Source organism: Silurus meridionalis, chromosome 16 (genome assembly GCF_014805685.1).
Source record: "Silurus meridionalis isolate SWU-2019-XX chromosome 16, ASM1480568v1, whole genome shotgun sequence".
Classification (NCBI taxonomy): Eukaryota; Metazoa; Chordata; class Actinopteri; order Siluriformes; family Siluridae; genus Silurus; species Silurus meridionalis.
In genome coordinates, this window is record NC_060899.1 from 16,691,511 (window position 1) to 16,709,453 (window position 17,943).

At 43.6% G+C, this 17,943-nt stretch overlaps 4 protein-coding genes across 6 annotated transcripts in view; all 4 read left to right on the forward strand.

Annotated features, from left to right (window-relative positions):
* Positions 1 to 2,158: 2,158 nt before the first annotated feature.
* Positions 2,159 to 6,628, forward strand: mepceb (methylphosphate capping enzyme b). The gene is made up of 5 exons (XM_046868872.1): positions 2,159 to 2,415; positions 2,777 to 4,472; positions 5,190 to 5,408; positions 5,855 to 5,978; positions 6,181 to 6,628. Exons 2-5 carry the CDS (start codon positions 2,952 to 2,954, stop codon positions 6,285 to 6,287), a joined length of 1,971 nt encoding a protein of 656 aa, XP_046724828.1. The 5' UTR covers positions 2,159 to 2,415; positions 2,777 to 2,951; the 3' UTR covers positions 6,288 to 6,628.
* Positions 6,629 to 8,832: 2,204 nt separating this feature from the next.
* LOC124399203 (zinc finger protein basonuclin-2) lies at positions 8,833 to 11,529 on the forward strand. The gene is made up of 5 exons (XM_046869984.1): positions 8,833 to 8,939; positions 9,433 to 9,535; positions 9,744 to 9,967; positions 10,157 to 10,547; positions 10,777 to 11,529. Exons 1-5 carry the CDS (start codon positions 8,904 to 8,906, stop codon positions 11,367 to 11,369), a joined length of 1,347 nt encoding a protein of 448 aa, XP_046725940.1. The 5' UTR covers positions 8,833 to 8,903; the 3' UTR covers positions 11,370 to 11,529.
* A 914-nt stretch (positions 11,530 to 12,443) lies between these two features.
* LOC124398611 (hepatoma-derived growth factor-related protein 2-like) lies at positions 12,444 to 17,857 on the forward strand. The gene is made up of 9 exons (XM_046868798.1): positions 12,444 to 12,625; positions 12,987 to 13,079; positions 13,191 to 13,252; positions 14,196 to 14,334; positions 14,439 to 14,888; positions 15,069 to 15,323; positions 15,394 to 15,784; positions 15,829 to 17,238; positions 17,526 to 17,857. Exons 2-9 carry the CDS (start codon positions 12,993 to 12,995, stop codon positions 17,855 to 17,857), a joined length of 3,126 nt encoding a protein of 1,041 aa, XP_046724754.1. The 5' UTR covers positions 12,444 to 12,625; positions 12,987 to 12,992.
* A 61-nt stretch (positions 17,858 to 17,918) lies between these two features.
* Positions 17,919 to 17,943, forward strand: part of LOC124399221 (PC4 and SFRS1-interacting protein-like) — a 3,656-nt gene continuing 3,631 nt past the window's right edge. For all 3 annotated transcript variants that reach the window (XM_046870028.1, XM_046870026.1, XM_046870027.1), the window contains exon 1: positions 17,919 to 17,943. This exon is cut by the window's right edge and continues 302 nt beyond it. In XM_046870028.1, the coding sequence (XP_046725984.1) occupies positions 17,919 to 17,943 (25 nt within the window).

Genomic DNA, 17,943 nt, shown 5'->3' on the forward strand with positions numbered 1-17,943 from the left:
TTTTATATATTTAACATTATATTAAGTGATAGATAATGTGTAAAGGTATATATATATATATATATATATATATATATATATATATATATATATATATATATATATATAAAATAATCGCAAGGTTGTTATGAGTTAACTCACGATTAATCGCAACGTAATCGCACACTTTTATCTGTTCTAAATGTACATTAAATTAATACTTTTAACTTTTTTAATACTCTAATCAACATGGACACAGACAAATATTGATGCTTTATGCAAATGTATGTTTATTATTACTGAAATCAAACTCAGCATAGAGCTAGAAGACAAAATATTCTAAATGTAAATGTTTTAAAGTAATTATGCCGTTTTAAATTAGGTTAATCATCCGGAGACCAAACAGAACGCTTGCTATGTTTCCACACGGACGGATTTAATTGCTGGGTGTGTGCAGCATGGTGGATTTTGTGATTGATTTGAGACTTGGTGCTTTATTAAAACAAATGATTAGTGATTCAAATAATCTTTTGGGGGATTTTTTTTGTTTGTGTTTTTTTTATAGCTGAGAAAATAAAGGACATCAAGAAAAAATGTGTGTTGTGTTGAAGATTAAAATTTTGCCTCTTTTATATTGATTTATTTTTATTTTAAAAAAATGGTCAAACAGAACTGTGCTGCATTAATCAAGCATTAATTAAATTAGTGCCATTAAAATACATTTGCATTAACGTGTTCATTTTGACAGCCCTAATGTGTGTGTGTATATATATATATAAATTTCAGTTTGAAACTGTTTGAAACAGAAGAACCTAGACACTGAGAGAACTTTACTCTGTCGAGCGCTAGCGAGGGGCATCTCACAGGGCGAGAGATTCGCTCATCCCAGCTGCACGTCCAACATATCGCACATCGTACGCTGCTGCCTGTGCCGCCAAATGAATTATATTTTTACAATTTTGTTTGTATCGCTTTCGTCATCATAAGATCGAAAAAATGTAAGTCGAATCATCGTGGAACATCTGTATATACAGAACCACTCCTTAAGTGGTTTTTTTTCTATTTTTATTATTTTCAACAAATATCAGTGAAGAATCCAAACTATGAAAGAACACATATGGATTTATTTAGTAAACAAAAATGTATTAAATAACCCAGAATATGTTTTATATTTTAGATTGTCTAAAGTAGCTCCATTTAACTATAATGACAGTTTGGTAAACTCATGGAATTTTCTAATCAGATTTATGAGGGATGATTTTTAGTTTATAACTGAGCCAGAGTTTATTTCTTTCCTCTTTACTGTGCTTTAGAACATCACTTTTCTTGTGCAAAGGAAAAGGTGATACCAGGTCAACAGTTCTATTAGCTACTATACAAATCCATAATATATATATATATATATATATACATAATTCCATTTATTCTTAAAGCATTAACAGGAGAAATGCTAATGTAGTTAGTAGTAGTTTAGTAGTTATTTGGGAAAAACTACTTTGGATGTTGTATTGTCTCTGACGAACCACTTTCTCTGTGTTACGATTGGACAGAAGCACTCGGTCCTCTTTGTTGTGATTGGTTAGTAGTTCTTCGTCTCGATCAGTCCGCCAATCACGGCATAGCAAGAAACGGTTATCGGAATGTGGGTGGGAAATAAATAAGATGGAGGGGTTGTGAGTGTGAGTAAAGAAAACTCTTTTTTTGTGTCGATAAAAACACCATCTCATCGTAAAGACTTCTTATTTTAGGCGGCAGGGTTTTTAATGGAGTAACTGCGGTCGAATTTAACAAGTTGGCTCAGAAACCTAGTTTGTTGTTTACACGGGAAGTTGGTGTCCGTGAGGATTCCTGAAAAAAAAAAAACCGTAATGAACTTAAAAATCTTGAAACGGAAAAATATTATCCAGAGTATTGTAATAACGGGAATGTGGGCTGATTGTGAGTTATATTTTGGTTTAAATGGTATGTGTTGACGCTGTGAAATATAAACGGGTGGTCGGTTACGTCCCAGGCAGATCCTATAGACACCTAAGGAGAGATGAAGGCGGGGCTTGGCAGCGCGTGCTCCATTACGAGCGATCTTATTGGTGGTTACGGCGGGCACGGATTCCGTTCTCGCTTGTCATTGGTGGACGCGGCTGTCCGTCAGCGTTTCCTCGGGGCTGTAGTGAGCTATAAGAGCGTGGGTACCTCAGCAGTAAGATACAGAAGCCTTGAAGGCTCAGAAGCGAGCAAGTGTTTTACAGAGTTCAGAGAAAATTTAGGGGAAATCATCTGGCTAACGTTCACGCATACACCATGCCGAGTCCTGACCGTGCTCCAGCGGTTTGAGAAATGCGGTTTTTTTCTTTAAGGGGCGACAGAGTATTAGATTTTTTTGGTGTATTTTTTTGTTCTGGGGTTCAAGGGTCACTGGATAGAAACAAGTCTGACACGGTAAATAAGATGGCGCTGAAGTCAAAACTGTAGCTTTTACTTGGTATTTTGCAGAGAAAGCAGTAACTTGGGGGAGGGAAGCTCTCAGAGCACAGCTCAACACAAGCAGGAAGGCGGAGCTCCGTGTGTGTGTGTGTGTGTGTGTGTGTGTGTGTGTGTGAGAGAGAGAGGGGAGTGTGAGAGAGAGGGTGTGTGTGTGTGTGTGTGTGTGTGTGTGTGTGTGTGTGTGTGTGTGTGTGTGAGAGAAAAAAAGAGAGAGGGAGGGCTCTGTCTTCACTCCAGTTTTCCACAGTGTCCATCATTATGATCATTGATGATGTATGTGTTGATATTAACTGTATGGTCTGTCATTGTTTTGCAGCTCCAGTGCAGTACAGCCGTGGTCACAGTAACATGGGGACGGCCGTCACCCAATAAACACGCACGTTTTCTGCAAGTTTTTTTGCAAGTTTGCAGAGCAAACTTTATCACCACAGTCATTTTGGACTCCTGTCTCTCTGCATCCTGCCTATGCATGGAGAACTGAGCAGTAAAAAATGATTGAGATGTCCATAGAGAAAGAACCTGTCTTGACAGGAGATGGTGCGGCAGCCATTTTAATCCCACCACCTTCCCAGAACCTAGCGGGTCCAGTTAAGACTCTGAGTCCGTCCTCTGTGGCGCCGGTCAGTGTTGGCGCTCCGTTAATGGATAATATGGTGTTAGCAGAAGTGCCCTCCAACTCGGCTTTGACGGAAGAGGCGGGACATGAGGAGGAAGCCGCAGAGACCATGCAAGCCAAAGGAACTAATAAGCTCTTACAGGCGAAAAATGGTATACAGTCACAGGCCTGGCCTCAAAAGCTTGGCAAGCGGCGTTACAGCATGAACGTTGGCTTCAAGCATCCTGGATTTAGCAAACGTAGGCGAAGAGCTAACTCTGAGTCTGACCCGGTGCTGCCCAGCAACTTCCTCTTGGGTGGAAATATCTTCGACCCTCTGAATCTCAACAGCCTGTTGGACGAGGAGGTAAACCGAGTGCTGAACGCTGAGACTCCCAAATCGTCACCTCTTCCATCGAAAAGCAGGGAGCCTGTCGAGATCCTGATTCCCAGAGACATCACTGACCCTCTAAACCTCAGCGGCAAGGGCGGAAACGCCAACAGAGGCGTCCTGGTGTCACCCGTAAAACGGCGGCGCCATAGAAACCGGCACCATGGGGGCAGTGGTGGCCATCTCGAACCCTCGGGTCCAGAAAAGGGTAAGGGTGCTGAGGAGGAGGGTGTGCTTACTGAACAGCATTTAGCAGAGGAACTAGTTGAAGGGTCCCCACGCCCTTACGAACTCAACACGTCCATCAACTGCCGCGACGAAGTGGTTCCACCCATACTGCCACGCCGCCGTTCAACAAACTCCGCTCCTCAGACAGGGAGTAGCAGCTCCATCGCTCAGCCTTCCAAACACAGAAAACGGCGGCGAACAGTCAGCCGATCAGAACGCCTGTCGATCACACCCACGCCCACGCTCACCAACAAGCAGCTACATTTAGACAGAGGGCGGAGTCAAACATTTCACACACCCATTGTGAGTGGCGCCACAGGGACCCATCTTGAAGCGAACCATCACGTGACACGGCAGAATCGCCGCAAACTGAGACGTGACTTCCAGTACGGCACCTACACTTGTTACTATGGTTATCTGACACCGAGTCTGAACGTGGATCCTCGTCTGGCAGCGTTTCACCCTGAATGGTTCAGTGGAAAGAAAGTCCTGGACATTGGATGCAACGTGGGTCACATGACTCTCGCCATCGCTAAGAACTGGAGCCCCGCCCACATCCTGGGCTTGGATGTCGATGGCGGTGTGGTTCATGCGGCACGGCAGAACCTCCGCCACTTCCTGTCTGAGCTGCAGAAACGGGAAGTGAGACAAGATGCTGACACAGAGGAGAAGCGCAGAGAAGTGGAGAGGTTGCGGACATTCCCTCTTTCTTTCAGACTATGTAGGGGGCCAATTGCAGCTCCTCCCTTACTGCCTCCTGCCCCTGGGGTGTTCCCTAACAATGTGTCCTTCATGAAGGTAAGTGTGTGTGTGTGTGTGTGTGTGTGTGTGTGTGTGTGTGTGTGTGTGTGTGTGTGTGTGTGTGTGTGTGTGTGTGTGTGTGTGTACGCCTGATCATATGCTTTGATATTTTGTACCGTTTCTCCTGTAAACTCAAAATGGAGTATAGAACAGAAGAACATCAACAAAATGGTTCTTGATTGGTCTCACACACAAGCGTGCACGCACACACAGTGTAGTGTGTGTGTGTGTGTGTGTGTGTGTGTGTGTAAGAAAGTAATACAGTAATCCGTGACTTAATGTGATCAGAATGTTTAGACCTTTGCTGAGTTCACTGATCTGAGGACACATGGAGGGGCATGGCCTAATATTCTAATGAGCATGTTTGATTATCAGCCCTCTGTTTGTCCTGTCAGGATTCAGTCTCGTGTAGCAGCCACCTGATTACAGCGGTGTAATCGAACAGTCTCGCTCTCTCTCTCGCTCTCGCTCTCTTTCTCTCTCTCTCTCTCTCTCTCTCTCTCTTTTGCTCTCGCTCTCTTCCGCTCTCGCGGTCTTAGCATTTGCTCGATAAGTTCAGTAGCTTTTGATTGCTAGCTGTAGTGTTTTTCACCTGGTTAACTTTAGCTTTTGTGTTTGTTGTAACTTGTTCTTGTTTGTTTTGATTGCATTAGTACAAACAATTTCTTGTTTCTATATAATAAATCAGAGTATTCATGATGTGTATGTTTGCAGGGGAACTATGTTCCAGACAGCGATGCAGTAGTGATGTCGCAGTGTGCAGAGTATGATGTCATCGTGTGTCTGAACGTCACAAGGTGGGTTCAGCTGAACTGGGGAGACGTGGGGCTTCAGCGCCTCTTTAGACGTGTTTATGCTCACCTGAACCCCGGAGGAGTTTTCATCGTCCAACCACAGCCATGGAGCTCCTACAGCAAGAGAAAGAGACTGACGGTAAACCTGTGTGTGTGTGTGTGTGTGTGTGTGTGTGTGTGTGTGTGCGCTATACTAATACTGTACTGTACTACACTTATCTAATATTAAACACCCTGACTAATCCTGTACTAAACCCTGAGTCAAACCCTGAAGAAACACACACCTGACTAAACTCACACTAGACCAAACAAACCCTGACTAAACTTGAATTAAACCCATAGTAATCTTTATCAAGTTGCATTACTCCGCCCCCAACACATACTAACTCTGACTCCAGACTCAACCTCTTCTGCATGGCTTCGTAGACTAATCCCAGTTTTCTTTTTTTATTCTTCTGTCCAGTAAAACTCATCTGAGACTGAACCCAGACTGAACCCAGACTGAACCCAGACTGAACCCAGACTGAACCCAGACTGAACCCAGACTGAACATTTAATCCCTGTTTTTGTGTCTTGTGTTTTCAGGAAACTACCCACAGGAACTACAACAGCATTCGGCTCCGACCGGACCAGTTCAGCTCATACCTCACCTCCGAGGTGGGATTCACCAGCTACGAGCTCATCAGCGCCACCAAGAGCTGCCCTAAAGGTAAAACAGCATAACTTTACCTTTTTTAACGCATGTGCACACACACACACACACACACACACACACACACATTTCTGTATCGTTTGCTTTGCCTTCCTAATGGGGTGCCAAGAATTTTGGCTGTTACTGTACATTCCTATATCATGGTTTTATTTATTTATTTATTTAAAAAAAAACAAAAATTTTTTTCTCTTTTTTTTAGGACTCCAGAGGCCAATCTACCTGTTCTACAAAGGTCCCACCTCCAACAGGAAGTCCTCCACCAGGAGAGGAAGTGACATACAGGAAGAGGAACGGGAGATGGTGTGAATGTTTACACTGCAGCGGCACTTTAATTTAAAATGCGATCAGATTCACAGGACTCTTCTGAAAGAATCTCCTACACAGTCTCTAACACACACACACACACACACACACACACACACAGAGACTAATAATCTTTTAATAAAAGTTGCTAAGTCTTGTTTCTAATAACTCATCACCTGTTTGTATTGTACATTTTAGGGAAGAGTGTGTGTAGCTTTAACAGTGTGTAAAATAAGTTCATATAGCCATTTTTTATGTGTGTGTGTGTGAAAACCAGACAGCTGTAGAAAAGAATGTAATCGATTTGAATGTTTGCTGTATAGAATAAATAACTGCGTCTTTGAGTCTGGGGTTCGTCTCTAATTCTATGAGTGTGATGTGACGTCTTCAGAGCCACTTGGAAGGTTGACACGTGACTGGTTTCCTTCCTCAGGTTTTTCTTTGTTGTATCTGTGTGATGAATCTGACGGCCACATCCGAGTGTGTTCAGGTTTTAATGACACAGAACACACGAGGAGAAAGACAGAGGGCGTAAATGATCAGGATGAAAGTTAACATTGCTGCAAAGTTTACTGCATGAGCCACAGATTCGTGTTAAATATCCTTGTTTAAAGTGTTTATATATGGCACATAGCACTTTAATCTGACCATCAAAAATCTAATCTAAAACATTTTTATGTCTTAAATTAGATTTTAATGTTATTAAAGCAGACCACTCATCACTGTCCTGCTCCAATGCCTCAACATAGTCTCTGTAGTGAGTGAGGAGTCTCACACACACACACACACACACACTCTCTCTCTCTCTCTGAAACAGTGCCTGCTCTCACTGCTGAGTGTCATTATATCCCTTCAAAAGCATTGTAAGAAGTGTGTGTTGATCCTTGGGAGCTCCTTGGATCTGTGATTTCATCATCAGCTCAGTAACACAGTGGTGTAATGAAGGCAAGAAAAATGCTGACTCAGCTAATCCTGAACTTTATGAAAGTCTCACTGTGAGGCATGCTGTGTTTATTTATAATCAACGCTGACTGGGACTGGGAGTAGTTAGTAACCATGGAAACGGTTTGGGATTTCAATTATTACAGTTTTCTGCTCGAGTCTCCATCATTCACAGCATTTAGCAGACGCCCTTTTCCAGCGCGAATAACACCATCCACTTCCTGGTTACACAGTCAGCACTCTACAGTACACACTTACAGGAGGGAAGGATGGGAATTCTCTGGGGTCTACATAACAGCAGGTTCCCTTTTGAGTTCCTAGTTCCTCTCAGGGGTTCTTCTTCATCTGATCTCATGGGGTTTTCCTTTCAGCACTGTCTCCTCTTTTTCACTCATTACAGAGACGTATATTATTAAATATTTTGTGTTGATAAATACAAATGAAAGGAAAATAGTGTACACACACACACACACACACACACAGTCGTGAAACAGTTTCAGATGTTATTTATAACCAAAATGACAAACTTTTTCAGTAACTCTGGAAATCTTTTGCGTGTCACATAAATACTATGCCAAGTTGGATCATCCACAAAGAAATGCACGCACACACACACACACACACACACACACACACACACACACACACACACACACACCCAATGTGGGACAGAAGAAAGTGGCAACAAAGGGAAGGAGCAGGAAAAGAGGGTAAAAGATAAAAGTGAGTGAGTTTTCTCCTCCTCTCTCCTGAGTGTCTCTGTTTTTTGGCTCGGTCACTCAAGTCCTCCTACTGGCCACAGCTCACAGGTGTGTGTGTGTGTGTGTGTGTGTGTGTGTGTGTGTAAGAGATGGAATGCTCTAATGAGAGACACACACACACACACACACACACACACACACACACACACACACACACACACAGAAGCTTTGATGTTGTCCCCAGTTACTTTCAAGTTTCCCATGAAGACACCACGTCCTAGAAGACATCAAATACTAATGACGACAATAACACACACATTCTTAACTGTTTGGCTACATATTTATAGACTAGTGCAAAAGTTTGTGCACCTCCCAGGATGAAATGGAGAAAACAAAGAAGCATATCATCAATAATATCAATTAGAAATTGTGTGTGTGTGTGTGTGTGTGTGTGTGTGTGTGTGTGTGTGTGTGTTTAATTTAATATTTCAATGAAAATGTAAAGATTAATAATTTTAAATATTTATTTCAAAAATGTATTACATTGTATCTAAATATTAATGATGAATATTTAAATATGTTTTATAAAATTATTTATAGAATTATTTTAATTATAAATAATAAATAAATCATATAACTGTATTATTTTAATATATTAACATATTTATTTTAATATAATTATTTACAAGAAACCCCCCCCCCCTCTCTATTAACCTTCTTTCCTACTGTCATCCAATTACATCCTTCTTCACTCCCCCTCTATTATTAAGTGGGCGGAGTCATGAGATTTACATTTAAAAAAGGGCTGACAGGGTGCAGGTGCAAAAAATATTTTTTTTTATACACACACACACACACACACACACACACACACACACACACACACACACACACACACACACACACACACACACACACACACACACAGAGAGTGAACAAGACTCATGCTGGTAAGAACAGGATCAGAAGTGCAGACATGGACACACACCGCACACACACACTCCATCAGCAGGTTGGTATTATTTTACACACACACACACACACACACACACACACACACACACACACACACACACTAATAAGAGTGTAGATTTGTGTAAGTGTTCAGTGTTTTTTCATTTCTGTATATTTGCAATTTAGATTTATTTCATTATTAATTGATTGTTATACAAAATAAACAAACAAATAATTAAATAATTTCCTTAATTATTTTTTTTATTTGTATGTATTATTTTTGTTAAATTAGTATAATATTTGATTAATTGATCATTTTTAAATATTAATATAAGTTGATAATAAAACAGAATTTGAGCAGTGAGTCGTTACATCATCACTGTGACGACTGAAATAAATATGTATTAATATTATTAATAATTAATCACATATATTTTAATTTCACTTGAATAATAACATTTATTCATTACAGTTTATTTTGTATTTTTTACACTTATTTAGTATTTATATAATATTAAAAATGTTAGTACATATTTGTTTGTTTGTCTCAGGTGCTCATGTGTTCACATCAAAACTGCAGCTGTGAGTGTTTCCTGCCTGAACGACTCGACCTGAGGTCATGTAACCGCTGCAAACACGGATGGGTCACTCATGGTGTGTGTGTGTGTGTGTGTGTGTGTGTGTGTGTGTGTGTGTGAGAGAGATTGAATCTTCATAATTAACAAATATTTTTCAATTTCTCATTTTCCTGTGCGTGTGTGTGTGTGCGCGTGCTTGTGTGTGTATGCCTGTGTGTGTGCGCGCGCGTGTGCACGTGCGTGTGTGTGCGCGTGTGCATGTGTGCATGTGTGTGTGTGTATAGCTCTTAGTAAGCTGCGTGTGTGTTCAGATCAGGTGGAGGTTGTTCACTCGGGTGTTGTGTGTGACCTCAGTGCTCTGATGCTGTTCCACACACACGCTTTTCCTGTGAGAATGAAGATCCTCCTGGACCGGCTCTTCAGTGTCCTCACACACCAACACGTCCTCAACATCCTACACACACACTGCTGGACACTGAGTGATTACATCCGAGGATACAAGCTGCAGGTACACACACACCTGACACACACATGTACCTGTAATACACACACACACACACACACACACACACACACACACACACACACACACACACACACGATGTATTTTCTTACCCTTTGGTGAAATATAAGTGTGTGAATGTGTCTGTAGACCAGGTCCGTCAGTATTTCCTTCCTGTTCCTGTTTGTTCTTCAGGACTCATCAGGGAAGGTTCTGGATCACTGGGTGATCATGGCTCCTGAAGACGAATTCCAAATGCTACATCAGTTTTTACGTTTCGGTGAAACAAGGTCCAGCGCAGAGCTCATGCTCTCCCAGCTCTCAGCTTCCATCTCCAAACCGGGCCGAGATCACCACCTTTACATCACAGAACATCATCTACTGACCAACGGCATCATTAGGGGTCAAGGGTCACCTGGACTGAGCCATGTAGTAAATTTTTCTGGGGACATGCAGAAGTGCAGGGAGACGTCCCCGTCCAACCTGCACACGATTCAGTCACAATTCTATCATTTACAGCGAGACCGAGAGTCAAGGCGTGGAGAGACGGCAGAACCTGAAGCTGGAGATGAGAAGAAACACAGAGGTAATTATGGATCTGTTCTTCGTTAATGAAATCCTATTTAGAAATTTAATGCACAAATTCAGGCATGTGTTAGCATGTTAGCATGGAAATGACTTACAACCGCAGAAACCATGAAGAAAATTCCTCTTCCTTCTCGTCTGCTTAACTTTAGCAACTGTAGCATAAACCGGACTTCATTTGCTGTCTGTTAGCATATTAGCTAAGCTTGAAAATCTTGTTTCTTGCTCAGGAGCGAGGGATCGGCGTTCCTGCGTGTTTTCCGTGAGAAAGTCTCGCGTGAGCTGCTTCGTGTGCGGGAAAACGTTCTACGACAGAGGAACGCTGAAGATCCACCACAATGCGGTGCATCTTAAAATCAAACACCGCTGCACCGTGGAGGGCTGCGACATGCTGTTCAGCTCGCTCCGGAGCCGCAACAGACACAGCGCTAACCCCAACCCACGTCTGCACAACACACACCACACACACGCCACACACTCCAACGCAAGTCCGTGGGCCTCGTTACGAACCCCCATGTCTCCAGTACAGGATGTGAAAATATCCAGCACAGCCATGCTAGCACCTGCTACCACTTCAAGCGTTTATGCTTCTGTTAACATGAATAACTACACAGAAATGATCGATCAGCATCAAATGCCAATTCATGGTCTTGACAGTGCATGGGGCGGGGCTTCAACTCAATTCTGGACCAATCAGAGTGAGTGTAAAGGAGTCATTGGTGCACCAGCCAGGAAGAAATCACGCAAATCCACAAAGCCGATGAAGTTCAAAATGGAGACATGTGATGATCACAAACAGCTCGCATCCCATAAACACCAGTGAGAGGAAGTGCAGCAGATACACCTGGAAAAGAATGAGAAGATAAACAGGAAGTGCGCATTTCTGCGATGACCTTTAACCCCTCTGTACTGTTATGTGTTTTCACGTGATGGTGATGTGATTTAAGTGTTTTTTTGTGTGTGTTTCAGTACAGAATTCTAAAAACCTGATTATGAATAAAATAAATAAATGTTTACTGAAGTTCATTAAAGATGGCGACTTTCTGTAATTATAACAAAGTAATAAACATTTGTGTGCTGGACATGGACATGGATGTTCAGGACCAGAAAAAAAGTTTGTACACACTTTTGCTTCTGGTATTTCTTTATTTTTTATTATTTCCAACATTATCCAAACTATGACAGAACACATACAGAATTATGTAGTAAAAAGAATGTGTAATAATGAAATTTTTTATACAAATATAATTATTAACTATAAAATGAAGTAAAATGTTAATACAGTACAGAATACATCAGATACTGTACAGTGTATATCATACATTCACACAAGAGACATGTACTCACTGTAAATGTGATACAGTGAACTGTATTTGTTCAAATTTACACAAAATTCATCTCGCTATATTCTTGCAAATGCTTTCTGTGTGTGTTTAAAGTGTGTGGGAGGAGGATTTACGGCTTAAACAATACAAAAACAGCATTTTTGGGGTGGCGTCCTTTTATCGTGGTTTTTATTTCATTGCGGTTTTTTGTTTATTATAGTTTTGACACGTAACCATAGTGATAAACGGGGGATTACTGTAGAAAAGAAGGTTTTGTGCTCATGATGATTGTAATAGAAATTAATCAGTGTTTGAGTCATTAATATCACTGTATTAATAGATCAGTGTGCTGAAAGTCACATTCGAGTCTTTTACTCAACTACAAAACAAACACCACATTTAAAACGACCAGCGCTCTCACGCTCCGGCGCAGCAGGTGGCGCTAATGATGTAAGTTCCTGTCAGTAAAGTCAGTAAAGAAAACGGAAAAAAAAACTCTCTCGCGCGCTCCCGCTGCACTTCGAGGACCAATCAGAGAGGTCCACTGCAGGAAGCGGGATACTGATGGAGCAATCACAGCGCAGGAGGCGGGGCTTGTGAGAGGTTGGAGGGGGGGGTGTTGCCGCTCAGTGTCCCGGAGCGCGAGAGGAATGAAGATACAGTAGTTTTCTCTCAGCAGTGCGGCGGCGGTGGCGGTGAGGGAATCCGGCTTCACTCTCATCACTCTCCCGGTCTTTGCACGCGCTGTGGACGGGTGTGTGGACGTGTGTGTGTGTGTGTGTGTGTGTGTGTGTGTGTGTGTGTGTGTGTGTGTGTGTGTGTGTGTGTGTGTGGACGGACATTCCTGCGCTGTGTTGTTGTGTTGTGTTATCCTGTGTTAGCGTGTTAGCCACCGGCTGCATCCCTTATGGCTCTGTGTTAAAGGTGAAGTGCACTAGGTAGTGTACAGGAGCTGCTCCAGTCTCATCAGGACTCCAGGGTCCGAGTGTAGGGTACTCTCTTCTCTACAGTCTGCTCTACTGTGCTGTGTGTGTGTGTGTGTGTGTGTGTGTGTGTGTGTGTGTGTGTGTGTGTGTTTACACAGCAGATATTAACTGTGTGTATGTGTGTTGCAGTGTGAGATGAAGTGTGTGTCCCTGCAACATGGCTTTAGTCCTGGTGACGTCGTGTTTGCCAAAATGAAGGGGTATCCTTTCTGGCCTGCCCGGGTGAGTAACACACACACACACACACACACACACACACACACACACACACACACACTCTGACAGGACAGTAAAAGAGAGACGGACATGATTGTTTATATTTTTCATGGACAGATTGGTGTTGGGAAAGCTCCGAGGAATAAGATTCCAATCTTCTTTTATGGAACACATCAGACGTGAGTGTATACACACACACACACACACACACACACACACACACACACACACACACACACACATACACACACGTGTCTAAAAATAAATTATTATACACCACTGCTAAAAAAAAAGCCTAGTAGTTCAGATTTGAAGTCTCGTTAAAGTGTCAGTGTGCGGATCTTAAAGTGACACTTTTTACACACTTGTGTGTTGAAGTGTCAGTTGTGCGATTGTGCAAAAGAATTAAATGTAGACGTGATATATCATTGTCATTTGCTTTATTTGTTTTTATTATGTTTATTAATTTATAAAAAATTTTATTTAATTTCTATTAATAAATATAACCAATAAAAGGAATTAATTATAATCAGTAAGTGATTGTGTGCAAATGTGTGAAAAGGTTTTTTTTTTTTTTAAGTATTCGTGTTTAATAGTGCAGGTGCAATGACCTGATGTTTGAAGGTCATAGACAGGTCGGACTGGACCATGCTGAATCTTGTGATTTGATCATTTTTTACAGATGGATGAGACTTGACACTGATTATGTTATTAAAATAAAAAGTCGCAAAACATTCTGAAGATAATATTGGCAGATGAGGAAACGGTTGACAAATAGAAAAGGGTTGTTATTTAGGCTGCAAGGAAGAGTATAAAAAGTTGTGTATTTGCTGTGACTTTGTGTCTGACTGTGTTTCTGTGGGAATAAACGTTGATTCTCTGACATCACAACCCTGGATTCTACACTTAATCTATTAAATTGTTTGGAGTTTTTACTTTGTTATTGAATTTGTTCGTTCTTGTTGAAATTAGACACGACAGACAGAGAGAGAAGTCCAGGTCCAAGTGTTTTCATGGTGTAGATTCCAGATGTTATTCTACATTTCTAAATGTAAAGTAACTGTAGCTTGTTCTGTTGTGATGATCACTGATGTTCTTATAGATTTGTTATTATTGTTGCAGGACGTTTCTTGTTCCTAAGGACATTGTACATTACTTTCCCAACAAAGAGAAATATGGGAAACCCATCAAACGAGGAGGATTTGAAAAGGCCATGTGGGAGATCGAAAATGACCCAGGTGTCGGCCTCAGAGGTCAAAAGGTCAGAGTTCTGTATATCTGGATAATGTGTTTGTTCCTCGTGAATATGATTTCACTGTATGTTTTCTGCTCGTTCACTAAATTCGGTTGTCATTTCTCCGATAGAAAGCCGATATCTTGCAGAAAGTTCAGAAGATGAGGAGGAAGGTGAGGTGTATGGAAAAGAAAAATGAGCCTAACGTACCATCTAATTCTGCACCGAGCGATAAAACTCTTGCGAAATCCAACACCACGCCGAATAAACCACCGGGAACCTCAGAGGCGGGGAGAGAGACGCAGAGCCGAGCTAAAGAGGGTCAAAAAAAGACTGGATCACCACCAAAAGTGACGTCTGCCACTAAGAGAACCACTTCTGCTGCTAACAGGACTCGAATAGCCCTGCACAGAAAGGTCGTCCTGGCCAAAAAAGCCATCGTTACTAAGACAACGAGTGCAGCAAGGAAGAGGGACACGGCCAGGAAGAAGATCCTTAACAAAGTGAAGATGGTCAGAGCCAAAACGACGGCAAGGATACAGCTGAGGATGAAGCTGCCTGATCAAGTGGAAAAGAACAAGGTATGTTCTCTGAGTCTGGACCTTTTTAGTTAGTGTTATTCTGTTGAGTAATGAAATGAAGGTAGTTGATTACATTTGCTAATTCTAATTTCTAATATTTACTGGTTTTATTTAAGATCATTCATATTGTAATGTATTTAATAACCATTTACTTTACCATCTCCATATATTATACTGCAGTCCGTCCTGAAGAGGCGGCTCCGCACCCCCCAGCAGCGACTCCACACCCCAGAAAAGCAAGTCCAAAAGTCTCACTTTTCCAAGGATTTGGTGAAAGTAACAGATCAACAGTTACAGAACTCAGATACCCCAGCGATTCGGCCCCGGATGATCAAGGGTTGGGTGAAGGTTCCTGATCCACAGATACAAAACCTTGACACTCGGATAAAAACCCCAGACACTAGTACTCCCGACACTCGACCAAAGGCCCCGGAAACTCGGGCGAAAACCTCTGACGCCCGTACCCCGGACACTCGGACGAAAACCCTGACGCCTGCACTCGGACACTCGGGCGAAAACCTCTGACGCCCGTACCCCAGACACTCGGACGAAAACCTCTGACGCCCGTACCCCGGACACTCGGGCGAAAACCTCTGACGCCCGTACCCTAGACACTCGGACGAAAACCTCTGACGCCCGTACCCCGGACACTCGGGCGAAAACCTCTGACGCCCGTACCCCAGACACTCGGGCGAAAACCCAGGACGCCCGTACCCCGGACACTCGGGCGAAAACCCAGGACGCTCGTGCCCCCGACACTCGGGCGAAAACCCAGGACGCCCGTGCCCCCGACAATCGGGCGAAAACCCAGGATGCCTCGGCCACTCGGGCGAAAACCCAGGACTCCGTACCCGGACTCTGGGCGAAACCCAGGACGCCCGTGCCCCGACACTCGGGCGAAACCCAGGACGCCCGTACCCGGACACTCGGCGAAACCCAGGACGCCCGTGCCCCGACACTGGCGAAAACCCAGGACGCCCGTGCCCCGACAATCGGGCGAAAACCCAGGATGCCTCGGCCACTCGGGCGAAAACCCAGGACTCCCGTACCCCGGACTCTGGGGCGAAAACCCAGGACGGCCGTACCCCGGACACTCGGGTGAAAACCCAGGCTGCCCGTACCCCGGACACTCGGGCGAAAACCCAGGACGCCCGTGCCCCCGACACTCGGGCGAAAACCCAGGATCCCCCGGACACTCGGGCGAAAACCCAGGATCCCCTGGACACTCGGGCGAAAACCCAGGACACCCGTACCTCGGACACTCGGATGAAAACCCTGGAGATTCGCCCCCGGATCACCAAGGGTTGGATGAAAGTGTCCGATCCACTGTTACCCAACCTTGAAACCCGGTCTAGAACCCCAGAGACCCGGGCCCGGGGCACCAAAGGTATGCAGGTCACAGGTTCACAGGTAAAGAGCACTGAGTCTCGTCCCTGCAAGGTGTGGGTTCAGGTCAAAGAGCCACAGCTACAGACCACTGATATTCATCTCCAAACAAACGATACTTTGCTTCAGACTTCTGAGACTTGTCTTCAGACCACAGAGCCTCATCTCCAAGAACCTGAGGTTCAGCTCATAACACCACAGATTTGTTTCCAAACCTCAGAGACTCAACCTGAGATTTGCTCGAAGGTCACACAGCCAGGAAAACAGATTCGAGAGGATCTCCAAACCCCAGAGACCAAAATAAAAACCCCAGATGTTCATCTGAGGTTTACAGATAAACAGGTGAAAACTCCAGAACAACAGCTCCAGAACACTGACTCTCAGATCCTGAACCCTAAGACATGGCTAAGGGTCACAGTGCCACGCCTCCAGAGCCCTGAGACTCTGCTCCAGAGCACAGACACATTCTTCCGCACCCCTGAGATTCGGCTTCAAAACATCAGTGTTGCAGCTTTCATTCACAAAACTTCAGCTTCTGAAAAACAAAATGCTACTAATGAATCTCAAAATGCAGTTTCTGAACCCCAGGATGCAACCTTAGTGGAACCCCAGGTCACCTCTCCAGTTGAGTACGAAGAGCCTGCTGCAGGTGCTCTGGATGAACCCCAAGGCACTGCTTTTTCAGAACCTGTTCCTGCTGACCTCCAATCTGCTTCTCTGGTTGAACCAGAAAGTGTTATTCTGATTGATGTACCAACAGAGAAAAGGATAGAAGAAGAAGAAGAAAAGACAGAAGGAAGGGTTCTGAGACGAAGGACAGAAGAGCAGATGGACAGAGGGGAGAAGAGGCAGAAAAAAGAGATTGAGAAGAAGGAGCCAGTGGATGAAGGGAAGGATGGAGATGGGCCCAGGAAGAAAAAGGAGATTATTTCAGCTGTCATTAATACTGTCTCCAGCCCTGCAGGTAAACATGCTCAGGTTCACTAATTCACTATGATACTGGGGCTTTAGGGCAGGACCTGCAGTCTGATTGGTTACTGGGGGCAGGACTTGTGGTCTGATTGGTTACTGGGGGCAGGAACTGTAGTCTGATTGGTTACTGGGGGCAGGAACTGTAGTCTGATTGGTTACTGGGGGCAGGAACTGTAGTCTGTTTGGTTACTGGGGGCAGGACTTGTGGTCTGATTGGTTACTGAGACACTGTGGTAATACTAATGTGTATAAAGTGTGTGTGTGTTTGTGTATCTTCAGCCTGGAGAAGAAAGCAACAGGAAGAGGAACTCCACCACTCAGAGCCAGGAAAGAGGAAAAGGGGACAGACGGACGAAGGAGGACAAAGAGTGCTGAGACGGAGAACAGAGGAGCTGAAGGGAAATAGGGATGCAGTGGAAGAAATGATTCAGGGGCCATTGGACGTTGAGCGGAAGGATGAACAGAATGTGGGAGAAAAGGAATATAAGGAAGAGAAGAGGAAGAGAAAGGAGGTGATGCTGGGGAAGCAGCAGGAAAAGAAGAGCGAGGAGCAAACAGTGAATAAAAGAGAGGATGTAGTGAGGAGAAGAGGAAAAGCAGAGGAAAGATGATGATGTTGAGAATGGTACTGAGAAGAAGAGAGAGAATGAGACTGAGAAGAAAGTTCTTGATATGGTGGAGCAGAAGAAGAGTGAGG